This window comes from Patagioenas fasciata, chromosome 19 (genome assembly GCF_037038585.1).
Source record: "Patagioenas fasciata isolate bPatFas1 chromosome 19, bPatFas1.hap1, whole genome shotgun sequence".
Lineage (NCBI taxonomy): Eukaryota > Metazoa > Chordata > Aves > Columbiformes > Columbidae > Patagioenas > Patagioenas fasciata.
Window position 1 is genome coordinate 5836898 of NC_092538.1, and position 19935 is coordinate 5856832.

Genomic DNA, 19935 nt, shown 5'->3' on the forward strand with positions numbered 1-19935 from the left:
ATTGCTTTAATGTGGCCAAGTAGGTGTCAAATGATTTGCGGAACTGCTGATCTAAGTGGTGATTTAATGAATAGTAGGTTTTGTTACCTGGTAAGGCTTTGTGGTGGCCTAAAGACAATTTCAGACATGTTTCTCCCTATGGTTAGTAGTCTTCCAATACAGCTACAATCTTTAGCTTCACAGTTAATTGTTTCTGGTGTGTGTTGCTGAATGAGTACTTCCAGTAGTCAGCTAGAAGAACTGTCTTTTTCCTCTTGGTGAATTTTTCTGCAGTCTGTTATTGATGTGCCAGTGCAGTGGTTTCTGTCCCTTCCTGTCATTGTTTGTTTGTTCCTGTGCAGGCAACGCAGAGCCAGGATGGGTTGAGGTGATGGTGGAAATCCTTCTCTCACTCCTTGCACAGCCCAGCCTACTCATACGTCGGATTTCCAAGAGCATGTTTGTACGCATATGCCCTAACCTGAACAAGAGGGGCTTACAGCTGATCCTGGATGTAAGTGAGGCACTAGTAGGGCATTGTGCTGTTCGCCTGTCTCGTATCTAACAGATATACAAGCATGTCTATTTTGGGATTGAATAAAAGCCTCCCTGATTTAGAAAATGTCTGACAATGTGTGCTACAAGGTTTTAAATGTAGCTGACAGGGAGGGTTTGTGTTTCTATATGGGAGCCTGAGATCTGCTAACTTTAGGCTGTATTCTTTGGTAGATTTAGGCTGAAGAAATTCCTGGGTCATTTTATATAGCTGGTAGATTTTATGTGTGAATATAAATGGTGACAACTTCTTTTTTTCTAGAAAGGCTGAGCATAGAGTTGCTAAAAATAAGTGACACTGGAAATCTGAGTTGGTTGTACCACTGGGTAATGTGGTGTCTTCTGAGAGAGTAATATGTGGATAGAAAAGATGAGCTGTCAGGTACTTTAAATGATGAACCTAATATTTTCTTTGTAACAAATCAAAATGTGTGGTGTCACCAACCGTTTCAGTTTTCTCCACCTATTTTGTTCCTTATAGACAGAACTTAGCATATTAAGAAACGTGATACCATAATGCAGAAAGTTGAGTGTCCTTACTTAGTATTTCATTATTCAACTGGCTTACTGTGCCAAAATTCCTGTCTGTTTTATGCAAGAAACACATCAAAACGGTGAAAAAAACCACATCTCTTTTTTTGCAGGTTCTTGACCCGTACCAAGAGGAAAATGAGGAAAGTGCTGTTGTTGTGTTGGAAGAATCAGGCAAAAAGATCAAATCTGCACAGGACATGGTAAGTGATGTGCTATTGCCAGTGAGAAATACTCTTTAGACCTTCACTGTTTAATGTTTTTCCTGATCTGTGGTAACAGACATAATTGCATTGCTCTGTCTTGAGTAAAATGGCTGTTGCTTTATTGAGGTTTATTTTAAAAGCGCAATACACAAATGGCTTGTTGGAACTGATGTTTATTGGTCTCCTGACCTTGAAGGACAAGACCGCGGTAAGTATGGCTGCTTGAATAGGTGACTTCCTGAGAGCAAAGGACTGCATCCCGAAGTTAGCACAGGCCTCTCTTTTTTGCAGCCACAGACTGAATCATTGTGGTGCACAGCCATCTGAATTCAAGATCTCAGGTTTTAAGAACTGCAGAAATTTGAGTCACAAAGCATTACGAGCATTAGCAGAAAGGAGAGTCACATGGGGATCATTTCTTCACATGTTCTTTGGAAGCTTCTTTTTGATACTCATTTAATATGACAGAGAAGTCTGTGTTACGTTCTGCTTATAGCTCTTTGAAGACATGGGTAGGTTATCTGAGGTGTTTTTACTTGAATCTGAGGGCTGGAAGCAAGGCCACAAAGTGAGAGGAGGCTTGACATTTATTTTTGAACATTGATACACCTGAATAGGGCTTGAAGAATGGTGGGATCATGACACGAACTTTTCTTCCTCAGGATGAGAAAGGAAGTGAGGACTCCTCAGATGAAGGCGACACTGAGGAAGAGAATGACAGTGGAGATGAGGAAGAGAATGAAGAAGTTGATGATGATTTTCGCAGTCAACTGATGAATGTTCTTCAAGCAGGGAATGCAGTGGTACGTTTTCACTGCCTGCCTTGCTACAGATACCAGGTTTGGGGTGGTGAAAGATTTTCTATTGCTCACATCTCATCTGAACCCATGCAGTGATAACCCTGGCAGTCAGCTTTGTATGGCATTTGAAGCAGAAGGCTAGGATCTTCAAAGCAAGCTGTGGGAATAAGTCACTTGTTCTTTTATTTATTGTTAGTGTGTCTTGAGTGCTTTTCCTTGTCCAGTCTAGCTTGAAATAGCTTATGTTCCTTCCTGTAATAAATAAGATTGATGTGAACTGGAGCACTGAGGTACTGTTACTTGGTGCCTGTATTGGCTGGCCTGTGTGGAGCATGATCCATGTAGGCCACTTTGGAGTCTTGTAGCAGAGCTGGAGTGTGGTTTAATTATTCCTGTAAAGGCTACAGACATAGTAACATATTAACCTCTTTACTGAAAGAGCAAGAGAACAGAGGGATTCAGTGTCAGAACCTCAGCCTCTTCCCTTTCCCAATCCTCTGCATGTTAGTACTGTGCAGCCGGGATTACCTGAAAGCAAATGTGAGTTAGATTTCTCATTGATCTGAGCATGTTTTCCCTCCTCATGTTGTTAATCTGGGTTTAGGGGAAGCTACATCCCTAGTGTGATTGTGAATCTGCTCTTGGCTGCAGTTCTCTCCATACTGTCATTCTGAAGTTCATTCAATGGCCTGTTGTTTTTACATTCTAAAAACAAAAGGGAGGAGATGAGAGTGACGAAGAACTGGATGATGAGGCTATGATGGCTCTTGACAAGAACATCTCAGCCCTTTTTGCGGAGCAGCAGAAACGGATCCAGGCAAAGAAGGATGAGAAAGACAGGATGCGGAAAGAGAAGATCCTACGGAGGGATTTCAAGATTAAGGTGGGAGATAAGTATTTGGTGTGAAGTCCTCTAGCTTACCTAGTGCGTTAGTTGTAACCTGCTGCATGCCATGAGCTACTTAACCCTAAACAGCTTGGACGTTTGTCTATGTCATAAGCTCCTGGAGGCTGGGACTGGATTGTTCTGGCTTTGTATAGCACCTGGCACAGCAAAGTCATGATCAGTGACTGGGGGCTTCACATGCCTAATTCAAACACAGGACTGTGCTATCAGAAAGTGAACTGTGGTTTCCATTTGCTGATTGGAAATGATTCAATTTATCAGATCCTTCCCCACACCTACCCAAAGGTAGGTGCTTGTCAGTTTTTGTAAACTAGACAAGCTTGATGTGCTTTAGAGTGGCATGCATAAAATCCCTCAGGTAATTTTGCAATGTAAATTTTTTTATTTGCTTGTTATGCTAATAAAATCAGGAGGCTTATGGTTAACACCCCTGGTTATTTGTGGCTGTAATACTGACTTCAGGCCACCTGGTGTCAGCGTGGACTGTACAGGATCTTTGGGCATCCAGGGACAGCTCCAGCCACTCATGTATGGAAGTGTCTGGTGTCAGATTAGCCAAGATGAAGTCTGAATGGTGTATCAAGCCATTGGCTTTACTGCATTTTCATTCTGATCGTGTGCTATAAGAGGCTGATTTTATGCTAATGCACTGTGTAGAAGTCAAAGGGAGTTTGCAGAGGTGAGAGCTATCAGTCAGTGGTGCTAATGGACACTTGTCCCAAGTTACACTGATTGCAGGTCTGGCCAGGTGGCAGTGATTCTCGTAACTGCCATTTCTAAATGGTGTCACTGCACAAAATAAGGCTGAAGTCAACAGTCTTTAATTTTCAGTTTCAAATTTTTAATTTTCAGTTTCTCATGCCCTAACATGAGGGCAAATTATAGCAGAAAGTGTACAGTTCTCAGCTGAAAATAGTTTTCCTTAGCCCTCTCCAGCTGTTGTGTAGCGCACTGCAGTCTGAAGAAGCTGCTCTAGGTATGTCCATCATGTTTTCCTGTCTGCATTAGTTCTCATGTCAGTAACTCTGTGTTTGCAGGTGCTAGATCTGGTTGAAGTGTTCCTGACTAAGCAGTCAGAGAACCCCTTGGTGTTTGATGTTATTGAGCCCCTGCTTCGGGTGATTGAACAATGCATGAGCTCTGACTCTGACAAGCAGGAAGTTGACTTCCTTCAGAAAACAGCCAATATCTTCAAGTAAGTGTCCTCAGTCCTTCAGAAAATAGGCAGTGATGTTTGATAGCCACCCATTGCATTGATGAAATCCCAGAAGCACACAAGCACACAATGCTTAGTCATAACCTGCAGGGAAGAAAACAGGATCTGGGTTTTCTAGTCTAAGGGACTTCGAAGTGTCAATCCTGTTTGCAGGTGGAAACCTTAAGAGCAGACATTGGTATTGCAGGCATGGTGCCATGCCGCTGAATATCTCCACAGGCTTCTGACCTCTGAGTCAGACTGTGCAACAGCTCCCTAGGATGACAAAGTTGCTGCTGTGGCTGGAATGAAACTCCCAACAATTTATTATTGGGACAGGCAGAGTGCAACTTCTCTCTTCACAGCCAGAAGTGAGGCATGATACAAGCTGGACACAGACATGGTGCATGGGACAGTGTGTCCTCTACACCATTCCCTGACATCCTCAGCACTGCTCTAAAGCATTTTTAGCTCTGTGCTCTAGCCCCAGTGGAGAAGCAGTCTGCAGAAACAGGGCTTGAGGCAGCCAGTCCTGTTTGTCGGAGATCCGGAGGAAATTTAAGTCTGCCTAAATATGTACTTGGGTGCAAAGAGCAGTAAGTTTCCTCACTCATCTTGCCGCAGCAATGACTGGATCTTTTGCTGCCCCCAACTAGCACTGTTTTTGTTTATGTGTTGCCTTGAGCCCAGTGCTAAGGACTCATAGCCACCTGCTTTGGGTTTGTTTTTAATGCTTTTTCAGGAACTCCTTGTGCCGAAGTAAGCAGTACTGCAAGAGAGTGGATACCCTGCAAGAAGATTTGCATGCTTTTGTGGAGAGGCTTGTGAAAAAGGCCTGCAAGCACACTGACTCTTCAGTGGCTCTCTATTATTTCAGGTGAGCATTTAAAAGGAGCGTCTCTACTCAGTGCTGTGACCATGGCTGGGCTGTAAGCAGGCATGATGTTGCATTGTGATACAGTTCAGAGAAGTGGGGGACTTGATGAAGGCTGGGTACCAGTGTTTGTGTCTTACGCGAGGACTTGTCATTGTGGCAGTCTGAAGCATTTTCAAACAGATGTCTGTTTTTTAGTGATCTTCTGTGGGCTCTGTGAGACAGGAATGGCCTGGTACAGCTTTAGTGATGGGAAGTGCTTCCTTGAGGCTTGATTGGAGAGTAATGAATTAGTGTGATTCAGTGCGGGGGAAGATTGTAATTTATAGTCCACCTGCAATTATCGTTCTGTAAATACAGTGGTTGACTCTCCATGATAACATAATGAGGACAATAATGATTATGACTCCTGATTGTACCAGGATTCACTTTGCTTCTGAACAGAGGTGAATTAGGATAAGCCATATGTGTATTTCTTAGGAAACACCAGCAATCTTGATGTTTCCTGGTGTAAATGAGAGTGACGTTTACCAGTAGGCTCTTTAGTGACTTGTAGGCAGTTTCAGGAGGACTTTCATATTCTGTCTGGGATTTCTTACCTGTGTGTGCAGTGGTTACCGTGTTGCATGGTCAACCCAGTGCCATGGGGCAGTGTTGGCTCTGCAGCACACCTGGCCCATAGCTGCTCAGGAACCGTGGTACCTCCTGGCAACGCGGGGCTGGCTGTGTGTGCCGCATAGCTCCTTGACAGCTTCCTGGCAGTGACAGTCCTGAGTGGAGCTGTGTCCGCTTAATACAACATTTCACAAAAGCAGCAGACTGTCTGTGTGCTCTCTGAGTTGATCTGCCTGAGTTCTCCAAGCACACAACAGTCTGGGCTGAGAGAGCTGCGCTGCAGCGCTGGCTGAGCTGTGCAGGCTCAGAAATCCTGGGAGAATGCAGAAATTCTCAAGCAGTGCTAGTCAAAAGCAAGAGCCTGAGGAAATCAGGCTGATAGTAGGGATGTTTGACTGCATTGACCGATAATGAAATGGTGCAGCCTCCTAGGATTTATTTGTCTTTAGGTCTAGACAGAGTGGGTTAGACTGAGAGAAGGGGCCCTCTCAGGCTCTTTAACCCCCTCGGTACAGAATAAGCTGCCTGCATGACTTGTCCTCTGCTCTCAGGTGGCTTTGCAGTGACACTGTGACGCTGTGATAACAGCTATGTTCTTCCCTTTTTATTTTCTTTTTTAGTGCCTCATTATACCTGCTCAAAGTATTGAAAGGAAACATGTCTGATAAGTCATCAGCTCCTACCCCTCTACTAGAGAAACAGAGCAGCACCATCCCGCAGGCTTCTCAGGTAGGACAGCAGGCTGCTCTTGAGGCAGTGTTTATTGCCAGTGAAGTTGTGTTACCCCATTTTGCTGAGTAGGCCTTGCTTATTCTGTCTCAGTGTTCCTGCTGCCTGCAGATACCTGTCTACATGATTTATTTTCTGTAAAGTTGTCACATGTCCCCTTTGCCCTCATCCTCCTGCCTTTGCAGTGCCTGCTTGCCCATAGCCACCAGGGGCTGCTGGTGTACAGTGGATCCAGGTTACTTATCAAAGAAACCTGATGTATATTTATGCTGCTCTCTTGGACAATTTGCTATTTTTTCCATTAACCTCTTCGCAGTCGTGCTTGCTTTCTTTTTGGGAGGGTGTTGAGGAGCAGGGAGGCACAGGACACTGGTGGATGAGGGTGAACTCCCGTCTCTCTCAGGTTTGGGCTGAGTTATCTCAGGGTGAAAAGAGTGTGGAACAGCTCTGATTTCATCTAGTTGTGCTATGGGTGTCTGTTACTTTGGGATCCTTACTGTCTGGTTCTCTTTTACCTATGTCTTTACTGAATTCCACATGTTTCTGAATGCGGTGCCCCTATACATTGGGCAGCCCAGTCCAGTCATCTCCACAGAAACCTAGCAAGCAGTGTTTCACCAGCTAACCTGATACTTGGCTCTGAACCTCTCAAAATGTGTACAGAAATTAATTACTTCTTTGCTAGTGATTCATCCTTGCATTTCACTGGAAATTTTTTGTTCTGCTTTTTCCCTATAGCTTTTGAGTACTGGTTGTTTAGATATGGAGAGGGTGACTGTAATATATCAGCAAGCACTGACACAATTCTTGACTAAACGGAACAGCGCTCTTACAAGCTCCATGTTCCAGGATCTCTTCAGCCGCTTCCCGGTAAGTGTTGCTGACTATGATATGTTGCCTTGTGGTGGTTCCAAAGTATGGTTGTAATTCTAGGGAAAGTAGGGAAACTTCTCCACTTCATTGCTGGCTTTTAAAACTGCTGTAAGGTTTCCTAGGATCTTCATCTGCTCGAACTCTTAATACTGCATGTTTGGTGCTGCAGAAGGCCAGGATCTCATTTGTGATTTGGATTGGGATACTGTATGGAAAATGGAGATGAACAGAAAACTGCTCTTTGAAGCATAGCCTAAGAAGCTATATTTTTTTTAGCAGTATTCGAGACAATGTGGATGAGCAAAGTTTGTACAAAGGATGAAGGGGCCAACTTGTTTAAATAGTTAAGTAGCTCCTGTCCAGCTTTGCTCTGACTGCATGCTTGGTTTTATCAATTTTCTTCCAAGAAGACTGTAGAACAGAGAGTCTAATTGGAATCTAACCTGCAAGCTGGATGTTCAGACAGTGTCAGTGTCTGAAATGTTTGAGGTATTTCCTGCAAACCTGACCTATGCCTGGAGCTGGTCTGCACTATGAGGACAGCCAGTTTTTAACAAACAGGCCTTGTGTATGAATGTCACACAGTTCTTTAGGCATTTTTAGGTCCGAGTGAGGGAGAGACAGTTGCCAGAAGCGCTTTCTCAAGGGCTTCAACCTTTTAGATCTAGTGTCTGACAGGAGGATGGGAGGAGACACAGGCTTGTGTAACTGGGGGAAGATGCTTTCGGATTCTGAGGGAATCCACGCAGGAGAGAGTTCTTTTGCTTGCCAGGTTTCTTAGGACACCAGCCCACAATGCCACCTACATAAATTAGTGAAGTAGGGGGAAGAGAAGGGTTGTGTGCTGCCTACACAGGCAGCAAACATAAGATCCCATCTGTAGGTTTCTAAAGCCTGTGGATTCCATGTGACTGTTACTTGCAGAAATGCCTTTTAAAAGTCTTTAAGCTCATCCTTTTTTTAAAAGAAAGGTGATGATATACACAGATATTGGCCTGTTGAAAGCTGAGCTTTGCCCACTTGCTAGAGCTATCTGTTTTTTTAGTAGTCTTCTGACCCCAAAAAAGAAGACATTTCAGGCGCTGTGGTTGGAATAGCTATCTGCACAATATGTCAGTGAACTGCACAGCGAACTGCTGTCCATGCTTTGTTAGGGCCAGGCCTTCCAGTGCGTGACAGACGACATTAAAGATATGCCAGTAAGGTATTTGCAGTTCAGTTGCTTTCTCATTTCTTGTGTCTGGATTCTGTGTGCCCCTCAATTTGGAAATATTTTGCCCATAAGCAGAAACTGATGATTAGACCAGAACTTTAGGATAACTTGTTTCCAGGGAGGCTTTTCTCCTGAAACACTTGTTTTTGGGCCCTTTAGTATGTGGGTTCAGATCTTTCCCCAAGCTCTGACGTTTTCCAGTCTAACTCAGCATGTTCTTTGCCTCTGGGACTGTTCCTCTGTGTAAACTGAGCTGCCTACATAAAGTATCAGGCAGATCCAGATTTAAATCAAGATCCAGGCAGAACACAGGCGATGAAATCTTTACCCAATTTTTCCAATTTAAGAATTTTGCTGCTGATTTCCTTGTGATCAAGATTTCAATCAGGGCTGGTGTGAGCCAAGCTGTTATTTTTCAAATAAGCTGTTGCTGATCTCTGGGCACTTTTCTTTCTTGTGGCATTTTCTTCTCACTCAAGAAGCTGTGTAAAATATAGACTGTTTTGCTTGAAAAACAAACCTGTCTGTCAGAAACCACTAATAAGAGACTGGGTCTTTCTTTGTTACAGATCATGTGTAAGCCATTAGTAGGTACTCTTGTCAAGTCTGTCACAGCGGGAGCCAGACAACATCAGCAGGTAAGAAGGAAAGCAAACAAACAAAGCTGTATTAAATTGTCAATTGGAGAAGGCAGTTAATCATGGCAGCTCAGATGATGCTTAATATGCTTATTGCTGCTTTTAAGGCTACCCAGTTTTGAGAAATGGGCTTCCTGCGGGGGGAGCTTTTGCAAGTACTTCCTTACTGCTTCAGGCATGCGACTGAAGTTTTGGAAGCAGCTTATATATTCACAGTCACGGGGGTTCTTTGGTAGCATCTCCTTTAAAAAATGCCTGCAGCTTTCAGGGTTGAGACCTACTTGCTTTAGGAGTTGACTTCAGTCACTTCTTGCTTGATTACTTTCTTACTGGTAAGATGTTCCTTGGTATGAATGCAGTGTGCTGTAATCCTTGCCTCCTAATGCTAGCTCAAGGTTAGCTTCTTGAGTCTGTTCCATGCCTTGCCAGCTGTCCTGCATGTTCTAGGCCACGTACTTCTGTGTGTGATTTTAAAACCACCTGTACTATAGATCCGATTTTTGATGGTTGATTGCATGTGCCTGACTAACACAAAATTAGTGGAGCCTTATCAATAAAACATTGCAGGGTGACTGCACAGCTCAGTGTCGCATGAGCAGGGAATGAGGCCTGTCTGGATTTTCACTGCAGTGGGGGTGCCTTCCACGCAGTTAATAACCAAAACCCTTTAGGCCAGTAGCACTGTGTCTGTAGCTTTCCCACCCCCTAGCTGTAACCTGCATCTGTCCCCTGCAGACGTACATCCTAGATTGACCGTTCTGTTTCATAAATAGCTGTTTTATTGTTTCTTATCATTGGATGGAAAGTGAAGGGCTAGGTATGTGTTTACAGTAAGGCTGCTTTACATTGTCAGTGTAAATTGCATTTCAGGCTCTTTTACCCAGCAGGAATGGCTCTGATTTAAACAAGAACAAAAAAAAGAGTGAGTGAATTAAGCTGTTAGTAATTTCAGTGTTAGTAATTTCATAAGGACATGTTACACAAATAACAAATTAATTATAAGGCACATACTTGATCCTATCCTCAAGAGACCAAGAACAGCATCCCAAGCAGACAGCTTCATTTATGTGGGTGTCTTTGCTTCCCCACAAGGAATAGCATTGTCCTTCTTTCAGGGCTTCTACAATTATCTGCTCAAGCTTTGTTTCCAGGACCAGTTTATCTGTGGGCGGGAGGAGCAGGGGAGGATGTGCAGTACGCTGTGTGTGGGAGACTGGATAGAGAACATGGATATACCACGGTTTAAACAGAGGCAGCATGGAGAGTAAACTATATACAGCCTGGGGAGCTTGGAGTTGCACCTTTACATTGTTTGCAGGCTGCTTCCTTTTCAGGAATTCTGGCTTCCCCTTATCAAATGTCTAATTTGCCAGGTTTTCAATTAAATTTTCCCACTGATTTGCAATGCAAAAGTGCTTTGGTGGTATCCTAGGGGGTATGGTAGCGGGCAAGCTAGATGGGTGTGGGTGCCAAAGGGATGTCGTGGGTAAAGCAGGGGGATAAGTAACTCCTTGGAGCCTCTGCAGCTTCTGGCAGTGCCTGGTGGGGGGTGAGGTGGAGGGGCTCAGCTGCCAAAAGGCCTCTCCTAACTCTGAGTCCTGAAGACACCAAAGGTCTCCTCATACCCTGACTTGAGCCAGCCCTGATGGTTGGGGCGCAAGTGGGATAGTCTGCTATTTTCAGCCCCTGAATGTTGGCCTCTAGTCATTGAACTCATTTATCCGAGAGACATGAGCCTTAATTCCCCTTCTAACACTCCTGTTGTTACTGCTGATCGTTCTGGCTCTGCCTGCTGCATCTGTGTAAACAGCTAATCCCATGGTGATTTTGACTTCTCGGCTCTGCAGATCCCTTTGGCATGGAGTCCTTGGGACCGTGCTGGGTGGGGAGAGCCATGCTCTGCATGGGCAGGTGGAGCTCATGGCTCTGGGCAGGTCCCTTGTGTTGGCCTGGGACTGAACCCCTGAGGCTCTGATCCAGCAGAGCTGCTGGCTGCTTGTCCAGCTGGTCTGGGAGAGGTCCTTCCAACCTTGTAGTTGATGACCCAGGCTACTGGGTCTTACATCGGTGCAGCATTTGTGTGCATCCTGTCTCCCTCTGTTGCTCACCTCTAAAGCTTGGAACCCTCAGCAGCAGTGTTGTCTGTGAAGACAAAGGTGTTTGTAGCTGTCAGATGGGTGTTTATGTGTCTTTCTGGGAGGTGCTTTTCTTTGGCCTGTGGAATTGCTGCTGTGGAGAAGGGTCTTCCAGCAATATCCAAAGGCAGGTGTGTCAGAGAGTGCATCTTGATGCAAAGCTTAGCAGAACAAAAAAAAAGGAAGCTTTAGAACAAAAGCTTTAGCTAGTGTGACTGACATCATCAGCCCTTTTCTTCTGTCACTGCTCTTACACGCCTAAAGCAGCAGTGAGGTTGTTCACCTTCGTACTGAAGTAATTTGTGAGATAAAATGAACAGCACTTTGGGGGGTGAGAGCTCTTAAGGCAGTTTTAAACCTGGCTCACAGTGGTTGGCTTGGTAGGTTTTCCTAGCAGTAAGCTCAACTTGTATAAAAGGTTTTAAACTGGAAAGATGAATTTGCAGTGGTCTTACTGAGACTGAACTTGAAACTGAAGCCTGTAGAAGTGGACAAGTTCTGTTCCTCTGATGTTTCTCTCCTGGAGCGTGGATGCCTGCAGGAGACACTAATACAGCGGTTTCCCTGGAAAAGGAAAGAGCTGGAGAGATTGCTGCCATTTGTGAGTAGGAGAAGGAAGGGAAAGGGATACTTGACCAGGAAAGTGGGGTTGTCAAGCCACCTTGAATTCACTTAAATTCACATTTAAACCTGTACATCAGAAGTATCCAGATGAAGATCTGTAACAGTGGATCTGCAAAAACACCTTGGTTCAAGCAGTTCCTGCATCTGAGCTGGACTTCTCACTTTTTGTGAGACCACACTGGCTGCAGAACACTGTGAATCATCTTCTGCCGGTTCAAATGTGCTGTGACTCTGGGAGCTGGTGCTTTGAATGCTCAGTGTTACCTGTTGCCTGGCCTGTTTCTCAAACTTTGCATTTCTTGAAGTGTGGAGCTAAAGACGACTACTGTCCCAAAGGGGCCTGTGTGCAAGTTAAAATGCTTCAGACCTTTAAAAAAATGAGCACACTGATGGTTGGATATCTTTCATTTATTGAGCTGAGAAATATGGTGGGGTTTGCTGGAGTTTGTGGGGTTTGTTTTGTTTTGTTTTTTTTTCTATTACAGTAGCAGTCAGGATCTTCTCCCTAAATTCTTGTTGATCCTTGCTTTCCCATGTGTATAGTTTAAACCAATATGTAACTTAAAGCTGTACTGTCTTCCCATGCCTGTGATGTGTTCTTGCACTGTTGTCTACCGTAGAAAGAAGTGGATAGAAATTGGATTAAATCACTAGATTGCAAACAGCTACTATGAAGCTTTTTGAAAGGACCTTTAGTGTGTGAGAAGTTCTACAAGTTAAAGTAAAAAAGAAAGATAGTAAAGAATGAGGGTGGTCTAATCCAGCTTGTTGGATGCAGTCCTGAGGACTGAGGTCCTGAAAATCCGTGACTTTGGACTTGCTGTAATGGCCAGCAGAAATGTCTTCAGTGGCAGGAAAATGGGACCAGTGCACACATCACAATCTTTTTGTACATATAGGCAGATTTGGTAACTTTCTCTTACTGAGAAGGTGCTTACGCTGAGTAAAGTATAGCTAACGCTTCTAGAATTCTGTACCTGCATGCATACAGGTGCTTGAAGTTGCTTAGGTACAAATGCCAGCTAGGGATACAGTCTTCAATAAGACTGGTATGGGAAAATGACACGTCATCAAAAAGGGAGCTTGTGTTACACTTTTGAGTTGACGCGGTGGTAATGAGTTGTCTGGCGCAGGTGATCCCATTGGCAGTGCGAAGTCTTGGCGTTAGCCAGGCAGAACGTGTGTGATCCTAACAGGTGGGGGAGGCTTGTGCTGTTCTGTTGACTAAGGATGTTGCTGTCTGGCTGTTGTCTTCCACAAGCACTAAACAGATTCTCTCAAATTCTCTTTAGAAAAAAAATGCATGTGAGTTTGTTCTTGCTTCCTCCTTTCTTAATGCAGTTTGACCTTACTACTGCAATTGTTTTCCAGGAGACCTTGACCTTCACATTACTTCCTTGTGCCTTGTTTCAGTGGGTGCAGTGTTGCTTTTTCAATATGCACAAAAGGCTTGGTTTTTTGGCTTGTGCTGATGGAGCGTAAACCAGGGATCAAGATGTGTTTAATTTAATGATTTTCGCATGACTCAGCTACATACCAGAACCCTCCTGAGCCTTAGGTGAGGAATGTCTTCCTGGTTTATTTTTAACAGCATCAGTATGATGAGCATAGCTACAGTAACATTGCGTTTTGTAGTTGTGTGGTCCTGGGCTGTCCCTCTGATGTTATGGCACGAAGCCCTCTGTGGTGCATTGCTAATTGTGGTGAGGTTCTTACTGCAGTGTCCCCTGACCCATTTTCCTGCATCCTGGCACTGCCAGAGGACTGGATAAATCTGTGAACTAATGCTTCTGCCTTAACAAGTTTGTTAGTCTAAGGATGAGGTGAAGAAGGAAAAATTGTGGCTGTTATCACTGCGGTATGCAGGCTCACTGCTGATCCAGGCTTCTGCAGGCAAACGCATATTCCAAGTGCCAGCTCTGAACTGGAAAGATGCTGAAGCACAACCTCTCTGGAAGCCTGGACTGGAACAGCATTCTCTTTTTCCTGACAAATCCAGCTTGTTGACCAGTGGTACTGGAGCCATTTTGGAAAGGCCAATTTGTAAATGAAACATCCACTGTTACCAGGAGTAAGGGGTTGCCCCCACCTCACTTGTACTGGCAGACACTTAGACCACTTCTAGTCTGTAACTTATTCCCAGGGTCTAGGCAAATGATTCCACACCTGTCCCTGGTTCTTTTTCTTTGGGAAAGGCAATAAGAGTGTACATTTCAACACAATTACTTTGCAGTCGTTTCTACACTGTGGTCGCCTATCAGTTTGGATACACCCCTGTCATCTTATTTACATTTAAAGCTATATTGATAGAGGATGCTGCAGTAGCTGGGAGCATAATGATGCTATATTTGTCTGCCAAGTGAGTTGATTTTCTATGATTTGGCCAGAGCTCTGCAAAGCTGATGTAAGTGCAGAGCTGTCATGAAACTAATAAAAGTAAGTTTACTTAGTGTGGAGATGAGAATGGGCACTGAGACAGTTCAAAATGTCATCTTATGTCATATAGATTCATTAATATTTCAAAATGTGTTTTTATAAAGCAGTCTGTGATGAGGAACCCTTTAAGATCTATCTAATAGAGAGCGTATTTTAGGTAAGTTGCTAATTAATCTTGGTGCTTTGGCAGTCTCCTAAAAGGGATCAAACATATATGGACATAATTTTACAGAACCGTAGCAATTCTGTACCAGAGCTGCCATCACCAGAAGAGTAAAATGTGATCCTAAAGTCCTGCCAAAGAGATCTTGGCTGGTTGGCAGTTATCCTTCTGAACAGTTTGTGTTCTATGTAAATATCTAAGTTTAAAAGTAATTAAACTTTAATACAGCAAGAATAGTCAAAGTATCAGAAGCCAGCACCCCTCTGTGTGTATTTGTGGGAGGATTCCTCCTCATGCTGTGATAGATGAATGGATCGCTATACTAATGTATGGTGCCTTGCCTGTGTTCTCGCAGCTACTTTCCAGCAGGTGGTATAGGAAGGATTTGTTATGGAATATTTTGCATAAGCCATCACTAATAATGAAGCAAAATAAACCTCCCCAGATAAGTACCAGCACCAGTCCTTTGCACCGGAGATGAGAACTGGGCTACTGATGCTAGCTAAGCAATAGGTACTGTTCCTTCAAAGCATCCTCCATCCCCTCCGCGAGGTGGGACATGCTCTGTCCCCATAGAGGTGTCACTAGGGGAGGGCTTGTCCCAGAGTCCAGTTGAGACTAGCAGACCATCAGAGGGTGAGTTGCTCCCAGGCTTCTTGTGTGATACAGTGTTAAAGTGGCTGCTGCCTGCAGACTTCTTCCTTTTCGCCTTCCCCTGTTCAGTATGCACCCTCTCTTCAATGAAAATAAATCATTTGCAGCTGGAGAATAAATGTCAGCCTGACATGCGTTGGCCAAGCCAGTGTCCTGCTCCTGTTCCTGTTTTTGTTTGGTGTAAGGAGATGGTCAAGGAGAGCCTGTGTTTTGCAAGGTAAAGCTGAACTATGGGTGGGCTCGTATGTTTTTTTTGAGCTATCTGATCGTGAGCCAGCAAAGCCCTGTGACATGTACTAGCTCTAGGTATGTAAACTGTCCCTCTGAAGTCAAAAGGAAAACAGTTGAATGCTTAAGTGCTTTGCTGGGTCAGGGCCAGTGTGCTCTACATTTTTTGTGTAGAGTTATTCAATTCCTAGACCTTTAGGATGGTTGTGGATGTGGATTATTGCATCCCAGCCTTTCATTACTGAGAGTATCTCTTGCATTGGGAGAGCTCAAAGAAACTATGTTCCCTTGGCGAGTTGGAGGACATTGACAGCATCTATAAATAGTCTTTAATGTCTTTGGAAAGGTGTCTGATGCCATAGTAAAACGTAGCTCTCTCTGATCAGCTGCTTTATAAGCCATGTTTGTGTCTTCCTTTCCTCTCACTTGTGTGAGATGGCTAAAAAATTTAAAAAGATCTGTTTAAATTTTTCAAATCCTCCTGGCTGCATTTAATCCAAGTGCTTGAAATCCCATGGCATGAGCTTTTACATGTATTTTCATTGAGAACTTTGTGTGCCCGTTGTGTATTTCAGTTGTCACTGAGTCTGCAGGGTCTCTTTGGAGCATTTCACATGTTAGGTGTTCATGCTTGTTTATTTTTTCCATGAGATAGATGTATATATATATATATTTATTTTATGCCTTTTAATGGCCCCTATGGCTTTTGCAAAAAGCGTCTAGCAGACAGATGCCTGCATTGCCCACATACAGATCCATAATGACATTAGATATTAATTGACTGGCACAGAGAAACTGTCCTGTTAGCAGTCCCAGTCTTTATATTCCACCGTACTTGGGGCAGCACAACCAGAACATGAAAAGGCTCCTACTTGCCTCTTTATTCTGATTCTGGAGATGCAGACTGTGATTATTCTACGCACTGCTGTTCAGCTGATTGGGTTGATGATCTTGTAGCAAATCCTCAGTAAAGGAGGAAACATTCTAGTCTGTTGCTGGGAAGAAATAAGAAAATGAGAAGGTCACATATGCTTTAGTTGTTACTGTAGACACAGCTGCTGGCAAGAGGTATCCGAGGATGAGACTGATCGGTGGCATTAGCAGCCCCACGTATCAGATGGACTTGCTGAGTTAGATATATACCATACTGCAGTGATTTTCCAGGACTGAGTGATTTCCTGGCCTACTAAATGAAACTTGCCATCTGACACATGAGGAGTTGATAGTTTTTAAAAAGAGAGTGAACCACCCAAGTGTGTTCTGCCCAGCCTGACAAACACAGCCCCTTGGACAGTTTGATGAGTGGATATTTGTGTAGAGCAACTGCGAAAAGCTTGCTGGGAGACAAGGTCATTGCTGCGTGTTTAATAACAGCCTAACAAAAACAGGAGGGGAAGAAATGCCGGTAGTTGTGATGAAATTGGTGACTATCTCAGTCATATGGGATTGAGGTACATTCGTGCTACAAAATATTATTAAAATGTCAGGGTAGAATCCTGATTTTTTTTTTTTTTTGAAGCTTTGGGTAATGATTTCTGCTGTGTTTATAGTGGGCTATTGGATCTTGGTTTGGAAATACTAGCATGTTGGAAGGGTGCTTTGTTGGCAAGTGAAGAAAGATTAGGGCTTCTGCAGCTTAAAATGAGATGCCAACCTGGGCTGTAGTGACTGACAAGGACGTTCTTAAGAAGAGTTCCTGTAGGCAGAAAGTGGTAGATCCCTTTTTGTTGTTGTTTGTGGGTTGGAATGGGGTTTGGCTGCTGCCGTTTCTGCCCTTGGCATGTACTAAAATGCCACTCTGCAGAAGTTAAAGCACAAGACAGGAGTTAGGATTTCTCTACAGGATTTCTCAGCAATCTCCTGGCAGAACAGGGTCTCAGATGTCCCTCTCCCCAAGGGCAAGGTGCTGTCTGTCATGTCACGGTGCTTCTCTCAGTGGATTCTGCAAAATGAAAAGTTCTGCTGGCGAGCATCCGCGTTGTTGAATCTACAAAGTTCAACCCAGTACAATTCCAACATTTATTTTTTTTTTTTTGCTTAGCAGTGCTATTTATTTCAATGTTCCAAGGTAACAATTTTACTGACATGTGAGTGTTTTTTTTTTTTAATACTGCTTGAAAGCTAGGCTTCAATAGTTGACGTTTAAGTGAATTGGAATTCTAATTTCTCATTATCTGCAGATAAATGTTCTCAAAAGATAAAAACCTTTGTCCTTGCGACATCAAGACTGCTCTAGTGAATCAGAGAGAGCAGCTAAAAGGCACACAGTGTCTAGGCAATGTGGGTTTTTTTTTTTGAATGCATACTGTTCTTAAATCTCCTAAATTATTAAATTTGACTTTAGCAAATTCTCTTTAAATAGGCTGCATTATGCAGTAGCTGCCTTCTGAATAGCCTAAAAAAACCCCCACCTTATTCCATGTCTCTCCTGAATTGAGGAAAATTGGCTTTGTTGTGCATCTGGCTTAGAACGTGTTGGGAGGAGCAGCCAGGTGAGGAAACTGGAGGGGATGGGTTTGGTTTTGATCTCACCAATGTGTGCAAGTAACTTGAGGTGTCCGTGGAGCTTCTTGGCGTTTGATGATACAACGGGTGTGCGTGTAAAATAAAAACTGACAAAATGAAAGCTTTCGGGATAGGTTAGACAGGGCTGAAAGAATAGTGCCTAGGGGGATTTCGCAAGACATTTCGTGATATTTGGTAATGTTTCTCTGAGCCTCAGCTACTGGGACATTCTGTGAGAATCTTTGCTCTTATTTCTTAACAGAAGGGCATTTCTTGCTCTGATGTTTAAAGTGAAGAACTTGTAAAAGCAAGGTGGTAATGCTCCAAAATAAGCAGGGCCATATTAAGAAACCAAATTGTCTTAGATTTTTTTTTTACTTGTAAATTTGTTCTTCACTTGGGAGATAAGTGTGTTTGGGAATGGAGGAGGAAATGGGTATATTTCCTGGCTTTGTTTTTTTGTTTTTTTGTTTGTTTTTTAATGCAGGAAAGGAGAGGCGTGGATGCATTGCACAGAATGCGTTGCTGCTGTTTTCCCTTTGATTTCAGTACAACCTATGGCACCAATATTCCCCACCAATGTTTCAGTCCTGTAGTTGGACATTACAGAACAAGCAAAATAAGTGCTCATGGGTTCTCATCTGTGTTCTGCTAGTGATTTATCTTGTGTTCTCATGGCTTAATTATGGGATCTTTTAACTTTTCAAGAATTTAGGGTAAGATACTGACTTTTTTTGGGGGGTGAGGGAAACATTAAGACTAATGGGCCTTTCTGATATCTCCCCTGGGAGAAATGAATCCCTGTGTTCACATACAAATGGGCTCCTCTGGTTAGGCAAGTGCAAGATTGGGCTTTTGCTCTGACAAAACCATCATCCAGAGCACTGTTTGCAGAGGAACCAAGTGTGGAAAAATCCACTCCCCAGCAGCAGTGGAGAGAACGTGATTTGCAGAGCTGTTGATTGAACAAATCAAGTAAGGATGTTTTAGGGCATGAAGAAACCTGTATGTAAGTAGCTACTGTGTATGTGCCCAGGTCTGCAGGCAGGCTGCTCCAGTGCCTTGACTGCTAGTCCTGGGTTTTCTGCTGGCCCACGCATATTTAAAAAACCATACTGGTGTGACTTTGTCAGTGAGGGCAAAGACTATTTTACCTGTAAGACCAAAGCTGACATAACTCCTGTAGGTGCAGCTGCATTATTTAAAGGTGGTTTCTATGGGGTGTAGCTCATTCCACATTTTAGCCAGATTGAGCGGTGGTGGTTTAAGTGCTTGTGTCTTGCAATAACTGTTTGCATGTTGTGGAGGAGGAGGATGTGACAGCGTAGCTAATGTGATAAAACTTTCTGTAGTGTAGACAAGTACTCAGTATTAGCAGAATGAAGTTAACAGTCCATCTGATCGATGCGACAGCTGCTGTTCAGAACCTTGGGAATAGTCGTGGAATTGTATAGATTTTTTAACTTCTCACTGCTGCTGCTTAAGGGACATCTGAGCCACCGGTGAAAAGGCTTATGAAGGGTAATAAAAATAAAAATAAAGAGGAGAGAGGTGTGGCAGATGCAGCAGGAGGGGTGGAAGACAGAGATGTTGTCTGTTTCAGAGGTTTAGAATTGAAAGTTAACATAAAAAGCCCACAAAGTCAACAGAGTTCATTGACAAGTTTATGCACTCAGGAAGGCCTGAACTGATAATCTACATGATGATGATCAAATGAGCAAAATGTGTCTCATGTGTGACAGTTATTTTTAGTGCGCTGATATGCAAGCTGTTGTGAATTGTTTAAAGGTTCCTGGATGGAAAGCATCCTGCTGTTTGTGTGGAAATCTGCTCTTTTACTAGTGAGGAAGAACAGGTACAATCTACATCAAGCTGGACTGCGGTGCAGGTTGGCTTATTCTAAAACTCTGAAAATTGCAAGAGCTTGATGACCTAGGCTGTTTGGTGGGAGTGCACTGAGTAAGATTGCTTTTTTCATCCGAGGTTGTAAAATGTGATTTAAGTGTCACTTAAATGCTTTACATGTTGTAATTAACTAGCCTTGCAAAATTTTTCTCATCCATTTTTTGCAGGAA

The 19935-nt window shown here is 43.5% G+C and overlaps 1 protein-coding gene across 1 annotated transcript in view; it reads left to right on the top strand.

The window, feature by feature from the left end:
• Positions 1-19935, top strand: part of MYBBP1A (MYB binding protein 1a) — a 53136-nt gene that overhangs the window by 11480 nt on the left and 21721 nt on the right. The window contains 9 exon segments of the mRNA XM_065853333.2: positions 342-493; positions 1179-1268; positions 1934-2074; positions 2790-2954; positions 4016-4173; positions 4916-5050; positions 6283-6391; positions 7130-7261; positions 9047-9115. Coding sequence (XP_065709405.1) covers positions 342-493; positions 1179-1268; positions 1934-2074; positions 2790-2954; positions 4016-4173; positions 4916-5050; positions 6283-6391; positions 7130-7261; positions 9047-9115 — 1151 coding nt within the window.